Source organism: Pseudophryne corroboree, chromosome 1, assembly GCF_028390025.1.
Source record: "Pseudophryne corroboree isolate aPseCor3 chromosome 1, aPseCor3.hap2, whole genome shotgun sequence".
NCBI lineage: Eukaryota > Metazoa > Chordata > Amphibia > Anura > Myobatrachidae > Pseudophryne > Pseudophryne corroboree.
In genome coordinates this window covers 714,886,376-714,906,042 of record NC_086444.1, presented here as the reverse complement: position 1 = coordinate 714,906,042, position 19,667 = coordinate 714,886,376, and the positions used below count along the sequence as shown (strand labels likewise).

Here is a 19,667-nt window from a genome sequence, read left to right as displayed (position 1 = left end):
CAGTCTGACTGGAGAAACTGCAACAACACGTTAAGGTCCCAGGGTGCCGTAGGCGGTACAAATTGAGGATAGATATGCAGAACTCCATTCAAAAAGTTCTGAACCTCAGGGAGGGCAGCCAATTGTTTCTAAAAGAAAATGGATAGGGCCGAAATCTGGACCTTTACAGACCCCAACCTCAGGCCCATATCCACTCCTGCTTGCAGGAATAAGAGGAAACGTCCCCGATGAAACTCCACCGTAGGAAATTTCTTGAATTCACACCAAGAGACATATTTCTTCCAAATACGATGGTAATGTTTTGACGTTACCCCTTTCTTAGCCTGTATAAGGGTAGGAATAACCTTCTTCAGAATACCCTTCCGAGTAAGCATCAGTTGCTCAACTTCCATGCCGTCAAACATAGCCGCGGTAAGTCTTGATAGGCAAACGGCCCCTGCTGCAGCAGGTCCTCCCGAAGAGGAAGAGGCCTCAGCTCTTCTTGCAGTAGATCCAGAAGGTCCGCATACCAAGCCCCTCTTGACCAGTCTGGGGCAATGAGGATAGCTTGAACCCTTGTTCTCCTTATGAGCTTTAGGATTCTTGGGATGAGTGGGAGTGGTAGAAACACGTCCACTGACTGGAACACCCACGGAGACACCAGGGTGTCCACTGCCACTGCCTGTGGGTCCCTCGACCTGGAACAATAACGCTGAAGCTTCTTGTTGAGACGAGAGGCCATCATGTCTATTTGTGGTAAACCCCAAAGGTCTGTTATTTCCGTGAACACCTCTGGATGGAGACCCCACTCCCCTGGATGGAGATCGTGTCTGCTGAGGAAGTCTGCTTCCCAGTGTCACAATCCGGGTACTGAGACACCATTTTCTACCCGTTAGGTGCCTCCTGAGATTGATTCAGTGGGCCAGGGCCAGGCTTTAACCTTGGTTGTGGCCTGCAGCGCTGGTTTTAGCGTCCACCTTGGTATGTGTACTCACGGAAGTGAGGCGCCCTCAGCCCCGCCTCGCCCGTCACTGCCGCACCTGAGGTCCTCTCCTGGATGCACGTCTTTCATGTGTCTCTGCTGTCATTCCTGTCCCTGTGGCCGCTGTGCGCGTCTGTGCGCTTGAAGTTCTGCTGTTGCGGCCACCGCCACCATTGCTACATGTCTAAAGTACTTTATTCCCCTTCTGTGTGTGTTCATGGGCGCAGCCATGTTGGACTTCAGTCACATGACATTGTTCCTCCTATCCGCAGTACTGACAGTGCTGGAGCCTAATTGCCCACCAATCCCTGCTAATCTGTGGGTATACATATCCTGTATCAACACCCAGAAGATTGTCAGTGCTTCAATTGTCTTCAGTGATTCCAGTGTGCAGTTCTCCCATGGACTTTCTCTGCAGTACAGCCAGACACCCTGGTGATTACACTCTGCAGTGTAATCCGACTCTCCAGTGATTAACCCTCTACAATCTACCCTGATTCACCTGTGTCTGAACTTTGGCTTTCCAGCAGCCATCCTCCATTTACATTCTCTGTATTCCTGCGAACCCCAGCTTCATTTCTTATTTACCTGCGAACCCCAGCTTCATTTTTCATTTACCTGCGAACCCCAGCTTAATTTCCAATTCACCTATGCTTCTAAGTATAGTAGTGCATTACCAGTGATATTTCTGAGACTCACTTATGACTGTTTTTGTTTGGTTGCACATTATCTGACTTTTTATTTAATAAAAGCACTTATGGCATCTTCAGGTGTCGTGGTCACGCCCTCGGGCATTCATTGCTACTGTCAGTACGCATGTCCAGGAATCCCATCGCTCCTCCTACATTCCGGTACCCGTCAGCCCCTGCAACTGAGGCTCCCAGCTACCCTCACCAGCCCTCAGTTGTGACACCCAGTTGTCTACTCCCAGAATGAAGATGGCTGACAGTGCCAATGCATGCTTTTCTGTCCAGAGGAGTATTCTTGTCACTTCTGACATTGCCGCTCTGCTCTTCGTACTGCTTTGTCAGTTTATGTAAGCCCCTGTCGTTACGTTGTCCAACAGTACTTGAATGGCCCGATTTTTTAAAAGAGGGGCCGCCTGAAGAAGACCGTTGTAGACAGCTCTTAGTTCCAGGATGTTGATGGGCAGGCCGGCTTCAGGCTTGACCACCGTCCTTGGAAGGTTACTCCTTGAGTGACTGCTCCCCAGCCCCGGTGGCTCGCATCCGTGGTTAGTCCTGAATCCCGAACCTGCGGCCCTCCAGCAGGTGAGACAATTGGAGCCACCAGAGGAGTGAAATCCTTGCCCTTGGCGACAGACGAATTCTCTGGTGCATGTGGAGGTGAGATTCCGACCACTTGTCCATGAGATCCAGTTGGAAGGTCCGAGCGTGGAACCTCCCGTACTGGAGAGCCTCGTAAGAGGACACCATCTTTCCCAATAGGCGAATGCATTGATGAACCGACACCCGGGGTGGCTTCAGGACATCCTGGACCATAGCTTGTATCACCAACACCTTTTCCTGTGGAAGAAACACCTGCTGCACTTCCGTATCCAGGATCATTCCCAGAAAGGACAACCTCTGGGTTGGTTCCAACTGTGACTTTGGAAGGTTCAGAATCCAACCGTGACTCTGGAGCAGTCGTGTTGTGAGAACAATGGACCGCAGTAGCTTCTCCTTGGACAATGCCTTTATCAGCAGATCGTCCAGATATGGAATGATGTTCACCCCTTCCTTGCTGAGGAGAATCATCATTTCTGCCATCACCTTGGTAAACACCCTTGGTGCTGTGGAGAGGCCGAATGGCAGGGTCTGGAACTGGAAATGACAGTCCAGCAATGCAAAGCTGTGATAAGCCTGATGTGGCAGCCAGATCGGAATGTGGAGGTACGCATCCATGATATCCAGTGATACCAGGAATTCCCCCTCTTCCAGACCTGATATCACCGCCCTGAGAGACTCCATCTTGAACTTGAACTCCTTTAGAAAGGGGTTCAATGATTTTAGGTTCAGAATGGGCCTGACCGAACCATCCGGTTTCGGTACTACGAAAAAGTTCAAATAGTAACCTTTGGTCAGCATGTGAGGCGGCACTGGCACAATGACCTGTGCCTCCACCAGCTTTTGGACAGCGTCTTGTAGTACCATGCTGTCCTCCAACAGAGGTGGTAAGCCTGATTTGAAAAAGCGATGAGGAGGGAGACTTTGAAATTCCAGCCTGTATCCCTGAGACACAATATCTATCACCCAGGGATCCAGGCCGGACGATACCCAGACATAACTGAAGTATCTGAGTCTCGCTCCCACTGGCCCCACCACCGGAGCGCGCAGTCCACCGTCATGCGGAGGACTTTGGTGTACCCGAAGTAGGCTTTTGTTCCTGGGAACCTGCAGCGGCAGGTTTCTTGGACTTAACCCGACCTCTCCTAAAAAAGGTATTGGATGTTCTGGCCTTTCTGGGCTTGTTAGGCCGAAAGGACTGCGTTGCAGATGAAGAGAAAGATTTATTTGGAGCAGCTGCTGAGGGAAGAAACAGAAACTTACCCGCTGTATCGGTGGATATCCACACATCTAGAGCTTCCCCAAAGAGAGCCTGACCTGTATAGGGTAGGGATTCCACACTCCTTCTGGATTCCGCATCGGTCGACCACTGGCGCAGCCACAGTCCCCGACAAGCTGAAACAGACATGTAAGAAATTCCCGCAGCCATGGAACCCAGGTCTTTCATGGATTCAACCATAAAACCTGCAGAATCATGTATGTTGCGTAAATACAAAGCAACGTCATTCCTATCCATAGTATTAAAATCCTCAAGTAAGGTAGCCGACCACTTTACTATTGCCTTTGCAATCCATGCACTAGCAATAGTGGGACGTAATATGGCCCCTGAAGCAGTATACATTGATTTAAGCGTGTTATCAATTTTCCTATCAGCCGGCGCCTTTAAGGCGGTAGATCCTGGAACACGTAAAACCACATTCTTTGAGAGTCTGGACACAGAGGCGTCAACAATCGGCAGGTTTTCCCATTTTTTCCTATCCTCCTCAGGGAAAGGAAATGCCACCTGGACCATTTTAGGGACCTGGAATTTTTTCTCAGGGTTTACCCATGCTTTTTCAAATATAGCATTCAATTACTTTGATGCAAGGAAGGTTAGCGAGGCTTTTTTATTTTCAGTGAAAAAAGCCTCCTCAACCTGCTCAGGTGTGGTATCATTAACATTTAACACATTCCTGATAGCCTCTATCAACAATTGCACCCCCTTTGCAAGAGAAGCGGACCCCCGCAACACATCCCCATCACCATCTGTAGTGTCAGAATCGGTATCCGTGTCGTCTTGTGTGACATGTACAAGCACACGTTTGTGGGAGTATATAGCGGGGCGTCCTCACGTACCAGAAACAGGCCATACTGCCATAGAACTCTGTAATACCTGGGTTGCAGATTCATTACTTGCAACCCTGTCAGAATTCTGAGAAATCCAAGATTTGATAGAGGAAAACCACTATGGTTCCCTTGCTGGTATCTGTGCTAAACCAGTGCTATCCTGATTACATGGAATGGGATCATCCTGGGAGGATAAATCATCTGCAGCATATGACACAGTGTCACTGTACATAGCTAAAGGCGACTACCAAACACTCCACACACACACAGGTGGGGGCAGACAGAGTTTCCCCCCCCCCCCCAAGAATGGCAAGAGAGACACAGAGATCGGAGCCAACCCACACCACAGCGCTTTTAGTAAAGGGAGAACCCCTACCAGCGCAGACTGTGTCCCTTAATAGGAGAGACAGTCATTTTACAGCCAACCCTCCCTTCTACAACCCACTGGTACCGTGTACTGCTAGCTGGAGTTGCTGTGGAGGGACCTGTTTTTCCATCCAGCGCTGTGCAGGCAGGAAAATGGAGCTGGAACGCTGCTGGGTCCGCTCTGAGGAGAAGCTCCGCCCCCTTAATGGCGCAGTCTTCCCGCTCTTCACAGATTACACTGGCCTGAGGAGAAATGTGCTGGTTGAGATCCGCGGACCCAACAGACTTCCTGACCAGTGTGGGGGTAAGCGCTGGCCCAGGGCGCCCCTCACAGCACCGCACCATGTGGACCCCCATTGCCGCCATCTTCACACCGCCCCCCCCCCTCCCCCCACACACACACACACTTGCTAGGGGGGTTGGTGTCTCACTCACCACTCTTCAGTGCATGCTGCTGGGGCGAGCAGTCCCCTGTGGCAGAGAACGATCCAACCCCTCTTGAGCTAAGTGTCCAGTCAGCGGAGTCAGTGGCCCAGACCCCGCAGGGCGGACACTGCTCCCCCGCCCTTAGTCCCACGCTGCAGGCTGCTGTCAAAAAATTAACTCTAAACTAACTTTAACTAGAAAATCTCAGTATAGCTCCCCTAGCTGTGACCTGCTCCTCCGGGCACATTTTCTAAACTGAGGAGGTGCATAGAGGGAGGAGCCAGCCCACACTCTCAAACTCTTAAAGTGCCAATGGCTCCTGGTGGACCCATCTATACCCCATGGTACTAATGTGGACCCCAGCATCCTCTAGGACGTAAGAGAAATAGTATTTTAAGCACCTCCATGGCCACACTGCAGCCCAGTACACAGCGGCGTGTGATGGGATGAGGAAAAGAGCTTCATCTGCTGCTGCTAGGTAAGGGGGAGGTTGCCTGGGCCCCTACTGGACCCTCACTGGGCCCCTCCATCACGCCTGGGCCCGGTTAATTTGTACCCTCTCCCGGCACCACTGCTCAAAACACATATATCAATTAATATGTTGCAGTACCTAGTGTGATGAGCTGGGCATCGCATGGGCTGAAGGATTGCACAGTAGGCAGGAACACCGCACTTCGGCACCGCACCACACTTTGTGAAGAAAGTGAAAGTAAACTACAGCTCCCAGCAACCCTTGCTGCCAGGAGCTCCCGACACCAAGGGCTGCTGGGAACTGTAGTTTACTTTCACGTTCTTCACTAGTGCATTGAGGTGCTGTACATCGGCACCTGTTCCTGCCTACTGTGAGATCCTCCAGCCCAGGTGATGCCACTACTAAATGATTCCACGAATTGCTCAAGGGTGGCACTGCCGGGCGGCGCCCCCTCCTTGCCTGGCGCCCCTGGCGAGTGCCATCCTGGCCAATGGGTAGATACGCCCCTGGGCGCACCATCCGCATGGCCACTCTCTCAAGTGTCAGTCATCGCCTCCCGCAGCTGCAGTGCAGCTGACCTGTATGTGGCATACCCGCCAACATTTTACACATAAAAATCGGTACAAATTAGAAAAGGGGGCATGGCCACGGGTAAAGGGGGCGTGGTCATACCCCTTATCCTATACTTTCAATGGAAGTTTGGAGAGCCAAAAATCGGTACAGACCATAAAAAAAGACTGCCGCTACCCTGTATGAGGTGTGTGCTCAGGTCCTCTGCTGCTGAGCGACGAGCGCACCCACTACACAGGTTGCACTGTTGCAGGCAGAAGGCCAGTTAGGTAGCGCCACCGCCAGTCCCCGAGCCGAATCAGATGCTCTGCCTCCACAGAAATACATCCCCCAACCCCTCCACCCGTGTCTCTAGGGACTGCTCAGCTGACACCCACAGTGCCCTGCGCAGTGATGGGCTGCATTATTTGGGTGGGCAGAGGAGGACTGAGGCATCCAGCCCACACTGCAGCAGTCCATAGCAGAGTGCAAACACTCCAGTCAGACCTCCGGTGACCTTTCCCTCACCTGCACTCAGTCACAGAGCATGAGGGTGGCGAGCGCGGTTCACAAAATAAAAATATATATTGTATAATAATAAAATGTAATACGTTTTTCTAGCGAGTGACTTGGCACCCTCAAGTTGTATAGTTAGTAACTTCAAAACACGAAGGGGTGGGGGGGTGAAAGGGTTAAAGCTCGTCTCTGCTTCAATGTCATAGAATTGCTTGTGTTATAGAACTTAATGTTCCAGCACATTTCTTGCTACTGTCCTTGTCTCTTATCTTTTTTATACCGTGTGAACAACCTTCCTATTTGAAGTACAAACTTGCCCATATATGCATATCCTTCCACTGCGGCAGTTCCTAGCCAATCATGTTATGTTAGCCCCTTTTGTGTTCTGTCCAATTAGTTATTGACTTGGGATATACACGCCCTAAATCCTTTCTTTTATATACTTTTGCTAAACAAACAATAAACAGTGTGAATCTTTACTGCTTGTGTTGTGCATGTTACTTGTGGCTAAAGGTTTACACTCACGGACGTCTGAGAGGCTATCACATCGAGGGTTAAAGAATAGAGGGGCAATCCTTTCAAGTGGGGGCTCCGTCCGCGATTCAGTTGGTCGTCCCCGGATGGTAAGATAGAGAATTTATTGTCTGTCTTTGCCATACGGGATTGCGGTCATACACTGAAGCTGAATCCGTGTCAGTGTTCTGGGAACACGTGACCAAACATCTTTAATGTCTGGGACTTAAAGATACGTCTGAGAAGGGACCGGGGGTCCAAGCGCAACTCTCCAAAGACGTTAGTATCTGGGATACTTAAAATAGACCTGGGAGTCTATACATAACGAGACGTTAGTATCTGGGATACTTAAAATAGACCTGGGAGTCTATACATAACGTAGATTATACCTCGATTTGATTGTCTACTTATTATGTTATGGCCATAACAGATATTAGAGTATAAGTTTCATGTATTCAGCTTGACGGGTGGTAAGTATACGTCTGTTGAATACCCTTATAACTTTCTTGCTTCCTATCACAATACGCTGCATTTCCAAGTCCCTGTACGAGTGGTGAGTAAACGTACAGATTATTACTATCGATTGCTTGTTAAAGTACTATGCATATGATATTGTGATATTGTCAATAACTAATTAACTGGTTAGCTGATGCATGCATAGAAAGTTGTTGGAAATTGTGTTTTTACTATGGGCTCTGGTCAGCGTAAGAAAACTGTATACCCCCCTCCCCTACCCGAAGAGACATGTAAAGCATACGTGGCCCGTAATTCTACCTCTGATTATTATTTGATTGATCCCTGGGTGGATAATTTAGCAGGGTGGACAGAGAAAGCAGGACAGGACCCATTTCCACGGGAAGGCAGTAATTACCCTTTCTATATGGATATGATTAAAGGTCTTTGTTTAGGGGACAGGGAAGCCTGGCCGTGGTATGATCATGATCCACAATGGGATATGACATATATGCGGGCTGGGGGTGAGCAGTGGCTGACCATAGCGCCCTATTGGTATGATAAATCCATCAATAAGAAACAAAGGAGGATTACAAATATCAGTTCCCAACAGCACAGGAGGGAGGAAGTGAGAACTTGTAAGTCTTTGAAAGCCCTCTCGCCTCCCCCTTACATTCCAATATATCCTGCGCTTAAAGACACAGATCTGTTAGCAGCAGTAACCCTTTCACAACAGATGAGATCGCCTCCACCTCCACTGCTAGAAAATGCGTCCACTAGCTCTATCCCTAACGCACCAGTAACCCAGAGTTTAGATAATAGTAAAACACTGTCCCAAGCCCACCATTACCCTCGATGGCTGTATATCTTATTTGCGCAAAGCTTGCAAAGGACGCAGCTATACACATATGAAGGAAGTCTTTAAAACCCGTGCTCCTTTGCCTGTGCTTTTTTGCCTGTCGCTGTAGCTTGTAAACAGAAACCTTCGGAGTCTGTTACTGAGTTTTGGAAAAGGTTTAAGGACTGCTGGACAGATGACGCTGGCTTACCTTTGCTTAACTCAGAAAGCTTACTCATTTCCACCTTCATTAACAACCTTCTACCTTCTGTCATAGTTTCTGTTAAGCAAAGCGTCTCTTCCTGGACTTCTGATAGTACGATAGAAAAAAAACCAAAAAAAAAACATCTGTATGAGAAAGAGGCTGCAGGGTGTTTTGATGTAAAGAAACCTGCACTCACTCATAACTATCAGAACTCCAGACGCTTTGACAGACAGAACCAACCCCGCAGTCAGGGAAAGATTCACCTCTGCTGCCACTTATTATAAATGGAAGTAAAGTTCCCTTTTTTGTGGACAGCGGTGCAACAACCAGTGTTTTGTGTTCTGACCTATATGATGGTGATTTGGAAAAGACTGCTCCTTCAATGGGAGTCAATGGAATACCCACCAATGCCTGACTTAGCTCCAGTAAACCCCGCTCTTTGGTCGGAAGGTCCATATGACACTGGCCTAATCTCATGCACATCATATAAGGCCAATCTCAAACCCGACTCACAACCTGTTTATAGAAGGTCTCATACAGCAATTCTTACAACAGGGTATTCTCAGACATATTGTATCACCATACTGTACTCCTGTGAACCCTGTTGCCACAGCTGATGGCAGTATAAGATTTGTACAGGATCTCAGAGCGATCAATCAGTTAATTGTCCCAATTGCACCAATTGTTCCAGATGTAAACTCACTCATTTCTGCAATCCCTGCAGATGCTGCGTTCTTCTCTGTAATTGATTTGAAGAATGCCTTTTTCAGCATACCTGTAGATTCACAGACACAATTACTTTTTGCCTTTTCTTTTGAGGGTAAACAACTTACCTGGTGCAGATTATTGACGCACCTGTTGTCTCCAGGCCACATTGGGGCCCTGGCAACCTCACCATGGTTCAGTCCTGCTACAGTATGCAGATGATCTGCTGCTCTGTAGTCAAACTGAGGAGGCCTGCCGAGAGGATGGTGTTTCATTACTAAACTGGCTTTGTGAATGTGGACACAAGGTGTCCAAAACAAAAATGCAATGGTGTAAAAAGCATGTTGATTACTTGGGTTTTGTGCTCACTCAGGGAGAGAGGAAAATCAGTCCACAACGCATACAGTCTGTATTGGGCCTGGTCACCCCAACTACCCAGAAGGAACTACTGTCCTTCCTGGGTATGGTAAATTACTGCAGACAGTGGATATCTGATTGCTCCTATTATGATAACATTTTGAGACAAGCCACACTGAAGGACAAACCTAAAACTGTACAATGGTCACAAGAAATGTTCACTGCATATGAAAGTTTAAAATGTATGTTGATGAAAAGTCCGGCACTTGGCCTCCCCAATTATGTACTACCTTTCCATCTATATGCAAGGGACAATTGTAAAACCATGGCGGGGGTGCTCACACAGTTTCATGGAGGGAAGTTGCGCCCCGTGGAATTTTTTTTCAAAGTCATGCCAGTGTCTGTGCAAGGTATGCCTGCCTGCCTCAGGGCTTTGGCAGCCTGTGCAATGGTTGCAGAAATGGCCACTACCCTCACTTTAGGCCACATCACAGTACTCCACACCACACATGATGTCCTGGCAATACTTAAAGGCTTACACACACAGCACATGTCAGCACAACGCCTTAGTGGATATGAAGTACTCCTTTTGAGTAACCCTACCCTTACCATTAAGTACACTGCTAGTTCTTCTGGCCCTGCACCCATTCTCAATGCCCTTTTAGGCTTGAAAGGTCCCGAGGATGAACCACCCGACCTACATGACTGTGCTGCTTCCATTGAAGCTGAAACTTCTCCCAGACTTGACATGTCTCCCGTTCCCATACCAGGCGCAGACATAGTTTTTGTTGACGGCTCCTGTAGTAGGCCCAATGACAATACATACCAGGCTGGCTATGCCATTGTCACCCTCCCTGACACTGTGTTGGAAACCCTGCCAATACCTTATCAGTCCGCGCAAGCTGCAGAACTCATTGCACTCACTAGAGCATGTCCCTCCCTTGACAACGTCCATCTGCTCACTCAACTTCAAGCTGCTGCGACTAATACTGATCTCTCCGACTGGACTTACCCAATTCTGCAGAAAAATCCTAAATCAGGATTAATCTGCAAAGAGGGGAAACCCTGTATACCCCAGTCCAGTGCCCCTTTGCTCATTGCCCATTACCATGGTGTTGGTCACCATAGTAAAGCCACAACACTCCTCCTACTAACCAATGATTTTTATGTTACTAATGCCAAATCACTTGTGGACCAGTATGTTAGCAGATGCATCACTTGCCTCAGGAACAACCCTAACAACCCTAATAAAGCTAAACACCAGCATCTTGAATACCCCACCACCCCTTTTACACACTTACAAATTGATTTTACCCATATCCCTGGTACAGGTAAACAAGAATATGCCCTGGTCATTGTAGATATGTTCTCTCGCTGGCCAGAAGTATTCCTAACTAAGTCAGAGGATGCCAAGACAGTAGCAAGAATCCTAACACAGAAAATCATCCCTAGATGGGGGTGCCCCCTGCAAATAAATAGTGATAAAGGCTCAGCCTTTACAGCCAAAATCACACAGGCCTTAGTAAAAGCTCTGCAGGTGGAGTGGAAGTTTCACATCCCGTACCACCTGCAGAGTTCAGGGGTCGTAGGAAGAATGAATAGGACCCTCAAAGACAAACTAAGGAAGGCCACAGGAGGTACCTTCCACAAGTGGAAGCAGGTCCTTCCCATTATCCTAGCAGAAATCAGAATGACCCCACAGAAAACTCTAGGATACTCACCCTTTGAAATACTAATGGGTAGACCCTTCCCCACACCCTGGGCTAAGAAACCGTTGATGATACAGGAAGGAGATCTAGAACTTATAAGGGAAGAGTATGTCAGGGCCCTCATAACCAAACTTGATGAGATTGAACATGATGTCGCTTGTAAAAAAACCCTCTGAATCCACAGGAACCAACACACCCTTTTAAGGTCGGAGACAGAGTAGTGGTGAAGATCCTCCCCCGCAGCAAGAGCCCAGGAGACTTCACCTATGGCCCAGAGGCGGAAGTCGTTGCTGTAACCCGAACCGCAGTCCTGACAGAAGAGAGTCCCACCTGGATCCATGCTTCCCGAGTAAAGAAAATTCCTAGACCAGACCTAGAGGAGGAAACAGGTGATTCCAGTGAGGTACGAACAGGGGCGGACAGCCCTGACCTCCCACCTAGCGAAGACAGAAGACCAGAGGAGGATGAAGAAAATGCCCCCTATCTTTACCCTGGGGACTATCTTGATAGCCCTACTGGCCCATTTTCCCATCTCAATGACTGAGGTTGATATAACTCAGAATAAGGGAAACTGACACTATGGTATAACTCTTCCACCACATACACCGCAACCTACATACTAGATTATTTCCAATTCCCCCAACTAGCTGCTGTCCAAAAGTCTGTTGACTACCAGATCCGCGCTGACACCACAGACAACCTAAGCCCCGAGGTACCTTATATTTGCGTTACAGGCCATAACTGGGGAAATGATTGCAGCTCATGGTCCGCGGCTGCCTGGAACACAGGTACCCCATGGGGCTATAAGCCCGCTGAAGCCTTAGATGAAAAGGATAAACACGGAACATCATTAACCCAACGATTAACCCTTCTTAAAATGCCCAACAATTACTGCAACTCCCGCTCAGGCTAAAAATTGCGCCATTGGTGTGCAGAAAGACGTAAGCTTTGCAAGAATCATATAGTATAACAATAATGATTCTAAGAGGGGATTGAAAGGGTTAAAGCTCGTCTCTGCTTCAATGTCATAGAATTGCTTGTGTTATAGAACTTAATGTTCCAGCACATTTCTTGCTACTGTCCTTGTCTCTTATCTTTTTTATACCGTGTGAACAACCTTCCTATTTGAAGTACAAACTTGCCCATATATGCATATCCTTCCACTGCGGCAGTTCCTAGCCAATCATGTTATGTTAGCCCCTTTTGTGTTCTGTCCAATTAGTTATTGACTTGGGATATACACGCCCTAAATCCTTTCTTTTATATACTTTTGCTAAACAAACAATAAACAGTGTGAATCTTTACTGCTTGTGTTGTGCATGTTACTTGTGGCTAAAGGTTTACACTCACGGACGTCTGAGAGGCTATCACATCGAGGGTTAAAGAATAGAGGGGCAATCCTTTCAGGGGGGATGCTGTTTCTTGCACACAGCACTAAAATGTCTAGTTAGTTACTTCATTACTAATGTTACAAATGATGTCTCAAAGTATTAGGACAGGAAAAGGTCCCTTAGCCCACTTGGATCTAGCATCAACCATTAGGACAGGCTACCATTAGGACAGGACTGTCCAACCTGTGGCTCTCCAGCTGTTGTAAAACTACACATCCCAGCATGCCCTGCACCGTTTTAGCATTCGCTGGTAGAAAACCCGTTTCATGGCATGCTGGGACCTGTAGTTTCACAACAGCTGTAGAGCCACAGGTTAGCCAGGCCAGTATTAGGACCTACGACTGACTTAAATTTTTAATTTACTTTCTACTTCTAGCGTCTCAAACGCTGCAGAAAGCCGAAAATCCTGCGTTGGTTGGCGTAGCCGTGACGTCATATCCGCCGTGACCCGGATGTGGAAATGATGTTCCTTGTGTGAGATACTGTAGACGCTACCCTACCGATACGTTGTGTGTGTGTTCGTACGTTGTCTGTGGGATTCGCTAAGTTCTCCGCCACCATGTACGACACGGACGAAGGTAATGACCCCATAGTATGTGTGAGTGAGTGAAGCTGCATGTCTTGTGCATCGTGTGTATTGGCCAACATAGGCTTATGTTTTCCCCTGTTTCCTCGCCAGATATGCAGTATGATGAGGATGATGATGAGATCACACCTGACCTGTGGCAGGAGGCCTGCTGGATCGTCATTAGGTCAGTATTTACTGTTCTTGTATAATCTACTGTCAGAGTCTGTATCAAGCGAATGGCAGGAAGGGGCAATGGATAGAAGGGAACAGGATTTTCAGACTGAGGATGTTAGGTATGCCAGGGGTGTAGTATTGTGATTTAATAAGGAACCAGTAATTAGCAATAAAATTATGGAAACCTTGTGTCTCCCTCCTTATAGGAAATGTGAGATTGAAGGTTATTTATTTATGTATGATACCTGTGGGATTAACAGTGTATTGCCCATCTGTGAAAGGAATAATCATGCTGTGTATACTTTAATTCCTTCATGGTTTCTTAAAGTAAATATCTGATTCCTTAACTTAGGTTTACATCTGCCTTGTTTATTGGTTTGTTAGTGCTTTGCTATCTTGCTGCTCTCTGTACCTGTGTGTTTTTGTGAGGCTAAGAAAAATAACGGTCTTAGTTGTAATTGTGTCTCTGATGAGCTGTGCTCTATAGCAATGTATCTAATCCTGTGTTGCATATCCTCAGTATCCATTGTTATGTTTCTCTTCGTTGTGATTTGGGTAGAGTTCTGCAGGATCTGTTAAGATGGGTACACACTATGCAATGTGCTCTGTGAGCTACATCACCTAGTGTTTCTCTAACGTCCTAGTGGATGCTGGGGACTCCGTAAGGACCATGGGGAATAGACGGGCTCCGCAGGAGACTGGGCACTCTATAAGAAAGATTTGGTACTATCTGGTGTGCACTGGCTCCTCCCTCTATGCCCCTCCTCCAGACCTCAGTTAGATTTCTGTGCCCGGCCCGAGCTGGTTGCACACTAGGAGCTCTCCTGAGCTTCTAGAAAGAAAGTTTAAATTAGTTTTTTTATTTTACAGTGAGACCTGCTGGCAACAGGCTCACTGCATCGAGGGACTAAGGGGAGAAGAAGCGAACCTACCTGCTTGCAGCTAGCTTGGGCTTCTTAGGCTACTGGACACCATTAGCTCCAGAGGGATCGACCGCAGGACTCGTCCTTGGTGTTCGTTCCCGGAGCCGCGCCGCCGTCCCCCTTACAGAGCCAAAAGCATGAAGATGGTCCGGAAAATCGGCGGCAGAAGACTTCAGTCTTCACCAAGGTAGCGCACAGCACTGCAGCTGTGCGCCATTGCTCCTCATACACACTTCACACTCCGGTCACTGAGGGTGCAGGGCGCTGGGGGGGGGGCGCCCTGAGCAGCAATAATATCACCTTGGCTGGCAAAATAACCACGATATATAGCCCCAGAGGCTATATATGTGGTAATTACCCCTGCCAGAATACAGAAAAAAGCGGGAGAAAAGGCTGCCGAAAAAGGGGCGGAGCCATCTCCCTCAGCACACTGGCGCAAATATTCCCTCACAGTTCCGCTGGAAGGAAGCTCCCTGACTCTCCCCTGCAGTCTACACTACAGAAAGGGTAAAAAAGAGGGGAGCACTAAATTTGGGCGCAGTTTAATACAATAAGCAGCTATAAAGGGTCATAATTCAGTTAGTCCCTGTATTATTATAGCGCTCTGGTGTGTGCTGGCATACTCTCTCTCTGTCTCCCCAAAGGGCTTTTGTGGGGTCCTGTCTCCTTTAAGAGCATTCCCTGTGTGTGTGTGTGCGGTGTGTCGGTACGGCTGTGTCGACATGTTTGATGAGGAGACTTATGTGGAGGCGGAGCAGATGCCTATAAATGTGATGTCACCCCCTGCGGGGCAGACACCTGAGTGGATGGATTTATGGAAGGAATTACGTGCAAGTGTCGACTCCTTACATAAAAAATTTGACGACATGCCAAATGCGGGACAGCCGGCTTCTCAGCTCGTGCCTGCCCAGACGATTCAAAGGCCGTCAGGGGCCCTGAAACGACCACTACCTCAGATGGCAGACACAGATGTCGACACGGATACTGATGCAAGTGTCGACGACGATGAGTCAAATTTAATGTCCACTAGGGCCATTTGTGGCATGATTGAGGCAATGAAAGAGGTTTTACACCTTGCTGATATAAACCCAGGTACCTCAAAAAAGGGTATTATGTTTGGGGAGAAAAAACTACCTATAGTTTTTCCCCCATCTGAGGAATTGAATGAGGTGTGTGAAGAAGCGTGGGCTTTCCCCGATAAAAAATTGGTGATTTCAAAAAAATTACTAATGGCGTTCCCTTTCTCGCCAGAGGATAGGTCACGTTGGGAAACTCCCCCTAGGGTGGATAAAGCGCTCACACGTTTGTCTAAAAAGGTGGCACTACCGTCTCCGGATACGGCCGCCCTAAAGGAACCTGCTGATAGAAAGCAGGAGGCTATCCTAAAATCTATATACACACACACTGGTGTTATACTGAGACCAGCTATTGCTTCAGCCTGGATGTGCAGTGCTGCTGCTGCTTGGTCAGATTCCCTGTCGGAAAATATTGACACCCTAGACAGAGACACTGTATTGCTAACCATAGAGCATATAAAAGACTCAGTCTTATACATGAGAGATGCACAGAGGGAGATCTGCCGGCTGGCATCTAGAATAAGTGCTTTGTCCATTTCTGCTAGGAGAGGCTTATGGACACGGCAGTGGACAGGAGATGCAGATTCTAAAAGGCACATGGAAGTTTTGCCTTATAAGGGTGAGGAGTTATTCGGGGACGGTCTCTCAGACCTTGTTTCCACAGCAACAGCTGGGAAGTCTGCATTTTTGCCCCATGTCCCCTCACAGCCTAAGAAAGCACCGTATTACCAAGTACAGTCCTTTCGACCCCAGAAAAACAGGCGGGTCCTTTCTGTCTAGAGGCAGAGGAAGGGAGAAAAAGCTGCAACACACAGCAGGTTCCCAGGACCAAAAGTCCTCCCCCGCTTCTTCCAAATCCGCCGCATGACGGTGGGGCTCCACAGGCGGAGCCAGGTACGGTGGGGGGCCGCCTCAAGAATTTCAGCGATCAGTGGGCTCGCTCACGGGTGGATCCCTGGATCCTTCAAGTAGTATCTCAGGGGTACAAGCTGGAATTCGAGGCGCCTCCCCCCCGCCGTTTCCTCAAATCAGCCTTACCGACGACTCCATCGGGCAGGGAGGCTGTGCTGGAGGCCATTCACAAGCTGTATTCCCAGCAGGTGATAGTCAAGGTACCCCCTACTTCAACAAGGCCGGGGCTACTATTCCACACTATTTGTGGTACCGAAACCAGATGGTTCGGTGAGACCCATTTTAAATTTGAAATCCTTGAACACTTACATAACAAAATTCAAGTTCAAGATGGAATCGCTCAGGGCGGTTATTGCAAGCCTGGACGAGGGGGATTACATGGTATCCCTGGACATCAAGGATGCTTACCTGCATGTCCCTATTTACCTTCCTCACCAGGAGTACCTCAGATTTGTGGTACAGGATTGCCATTACCAATTCCAGACACTACCGTTTGGACTGTCCATGGCACCGAGGGTGTTTACCAAAGTAATGGCAGAAATGATGATACTCCTTCGAAAAAAGGGAGTTTTAATTATCCCGTACTTGGACGATCTCCTTATAAAGGCGAGGTCCAGGGAGCAGTTACTGATCGGAGTAGCACTATCTCGGGAAGTGCTACAACAACATGGCTGGATTCTGAACATTCCAAAGTCACAACTGGTTCCTTCCACTCGCTTACTGTTCCTGGGGATGATTTTGGACACAGAACTGAAAAAAGTGTTTCTCCCGCAGGAGAAAGCCAAGGAGCTGTCATCTCTAGTCAGAGACCTCCTAAAACCAAAACGGGTATCGGTGCATCGCTGCACACGAGTCCTGGGAAAAATGGTGGCTTCATACGAAGCAATTCCATTCGGCAGGTTCCATGCGAGGACCTTCCAGTGGGACCTCTTGGACAAGTGGTCGGGATCGCATCTTCAGATGCATCAACTGATAACCCTGTCTCCAAGGACCAGGGTGTCTCTACTGTGGTGGCTGCAGAGTGCTCATCTTCTAGAGGGCCGCAGATTCGGCATACAGGACTGGGTCCTGGTGACCACGGATGCCAGCCTTCGAGGCTGGGGAGCAGTCACACAGGGAAGAAACTTCCAAGGACTATGGTCAAGTCAGGAGACTTCCCTACACATAAATATTCTGGAACTGAGGGCCATTTACAATGCCCTAAGTCAGGCAAGACCCCTGCTTCAAAACCAGCCGGTACTGATCCAGTCAGACAACATCACGGCAGTCGCCCATGTGAACCGACAGGGCGGCACAAGAAGCAGGATGGCAATGGCAGAAGCCACAAGGATTCTCCGATGGGCGGAAAATCACGTACTAGCACTGTCAGCAGTGTTCATTCCGGGAGTGGACAACTGGGAAGCAGACTTCCTCAGCAGGCACGACCTACACCCGGGAGAGTGGGGACTTCATCCAGAAGTCTTCCTACTGTTGGTAAACCATTGGGAAAGGCCACAGGTGGACATGATGGCGTCCCGCCTCAACAAAAAGCTAAAGAGATATTGCGCCAGGTCAATGGACCCTCAGGCGATAGCTGTGGACGCTCTAGTGACACCGTGGGTGTACCAGTCGGTTTATGTGTTCCCTCCTCTGCCTCTCATACCAAAGGTACTGAGAATAATAAGAAGGCGAGGAGTAAGAACGATACTCGTGGTTCCGGATTGGCCAAGAAGGGCTTGGTACCCGGAACTTCAAGAAATGATATCAGAGGACCCATGGCCTCTACCGCTCAGACAGGACCTGCTGCAGCAGGGGCCCTGTCTGTTCCAAGACTTACCGCGGCTGCGTTTGACGGCATGGCGGTTGAATTCCGGATCCTAAAGGAAAAGGGAATTCCGGAGGAAGTCATTCCTACGCTGATAAAAGCCAGGAAAGAAGTAACCGCGAACCATTATCACCGTATTTGGCGAAAATATGTTGCGTGGTGTGAGGCCAGGAAGGCCCCAACAGAGGAATTTCAGCTGGGTCGCTTTCTACACTTCCTACAGTCGGGAGTGACTATGGGCCTAAAATTGGGTTCCATTAAGGTCCAGATTTCGGCCCTGTCGATTTTCTTCCAGAAAGAACTGGCTTCACTGCCTGAAGTTCAGACTTTTGTAAAGGGAGTGCTTCATATTCAGCCCCCTTTTGTGCCTCCCGTGGCACCTTGGGATCTCAATGTGGTGTTGAGTTTCCTAAAATCACATTGGTTTGAACCACTTAAAACTGTGGATCTGAAATATCTCACGTGGAATGTGGTCATGTTATTGGCCTTGAATTCGGCCAGGCGTGTGTCAGAATTGGCGGCTTTGTCTTGTAAAAGCCCTTATCTGATTTTTCATATGGATAGGGCAGAATTGAGGACTCGTCCCCAGTTTCTCCCTAAGGTGGTATCTGCTTTTCACTTGAACCAACCTATTGTGGTGCCTGCGGCTACTAGGGACTTGGAGGATTCCAAGTTACTGGATATAGTCAGGGCCTTGAAACTTTATGTTTCCAGGACGGCTGGAGTCAGGAAGACTGACTCGCTTTTTGTCCTGTATGCACCCAACAAGATAGGTGCTCCTGCTTCTAAGCAGACTATTGCTCGCTGGATTTGTAGCACAATTCAGCTGGCGCATTCTGCGGCTGGATTGCCGCATCCTAAATCAGTGAAAGCCCATTCCACGAGGAAAGTGGGCTCATCTTGGGCGGCTGCCCGAGGGGTCTCGGCTTTACAACTTTGCCGAGCTGCAACTTGGTCAGGGGCAAACACGTTTGCTAAATTCTACAAATTTGATACTCTGGCTGAGGAGGACCTTGAGTTCTCTCATTCGGTGCTGCAGAGTCATCCGCACTCTCCCGCCCGTTTGGGAGCTTTGGTATAATCCCCATGGTCCTTACGGAGTCCCCAGCATCCACTAGGACGTTAGAGAAAATAAGATGTTACTCACCGGTAAATCTATTTCTCGTAGTCCGTAGTGGATGCTGGGCGCCTATCCCAAGTGCGGATTGTCTGCAATACTTGTATATAGTTATTGCCTAACTAAAGGGTTATTGTTGAGCCATCTGTTGAAAGGCTCAGTTATATTTCATACTGTTAACTGGGTATAGTATCACGAGTTATGCGGTGTGATTGGTGTGGCTGGTATGAGTCTTACCCG

At 48.4% G+C, this 19,667-nt stretch overlaps 1 protein-coding gene across 1 annotated transcript in view; it reads left to right on the top strand.

Annotated features, from left to right (window-relative positions):
* The first annotated feature begins 13,268 nt into the window (after positions 1-13,268).
* Positions 13,269-19,667, top strand: part of POLR2B (RNA polymerase II subunit B) — a 406,055-nt gene continuing 399,656 nt past the window's right edge. Inside the window, exons 1-2 of the mRNA XM_063915211.1 lie at positions 13,269-13,431; positions 13,533-13,605. Of these exons, the coding sequence (XP_063771281.1) occupies positions 13,413-13,431; positions 13,533-13,605 (92 nt within the window). The 5' untranslated portion in view covers positions 13,269-13,412. The remainder of the gene's footprint in view (positions 13,432-13,532; positions 13,606-19,667) is intronic.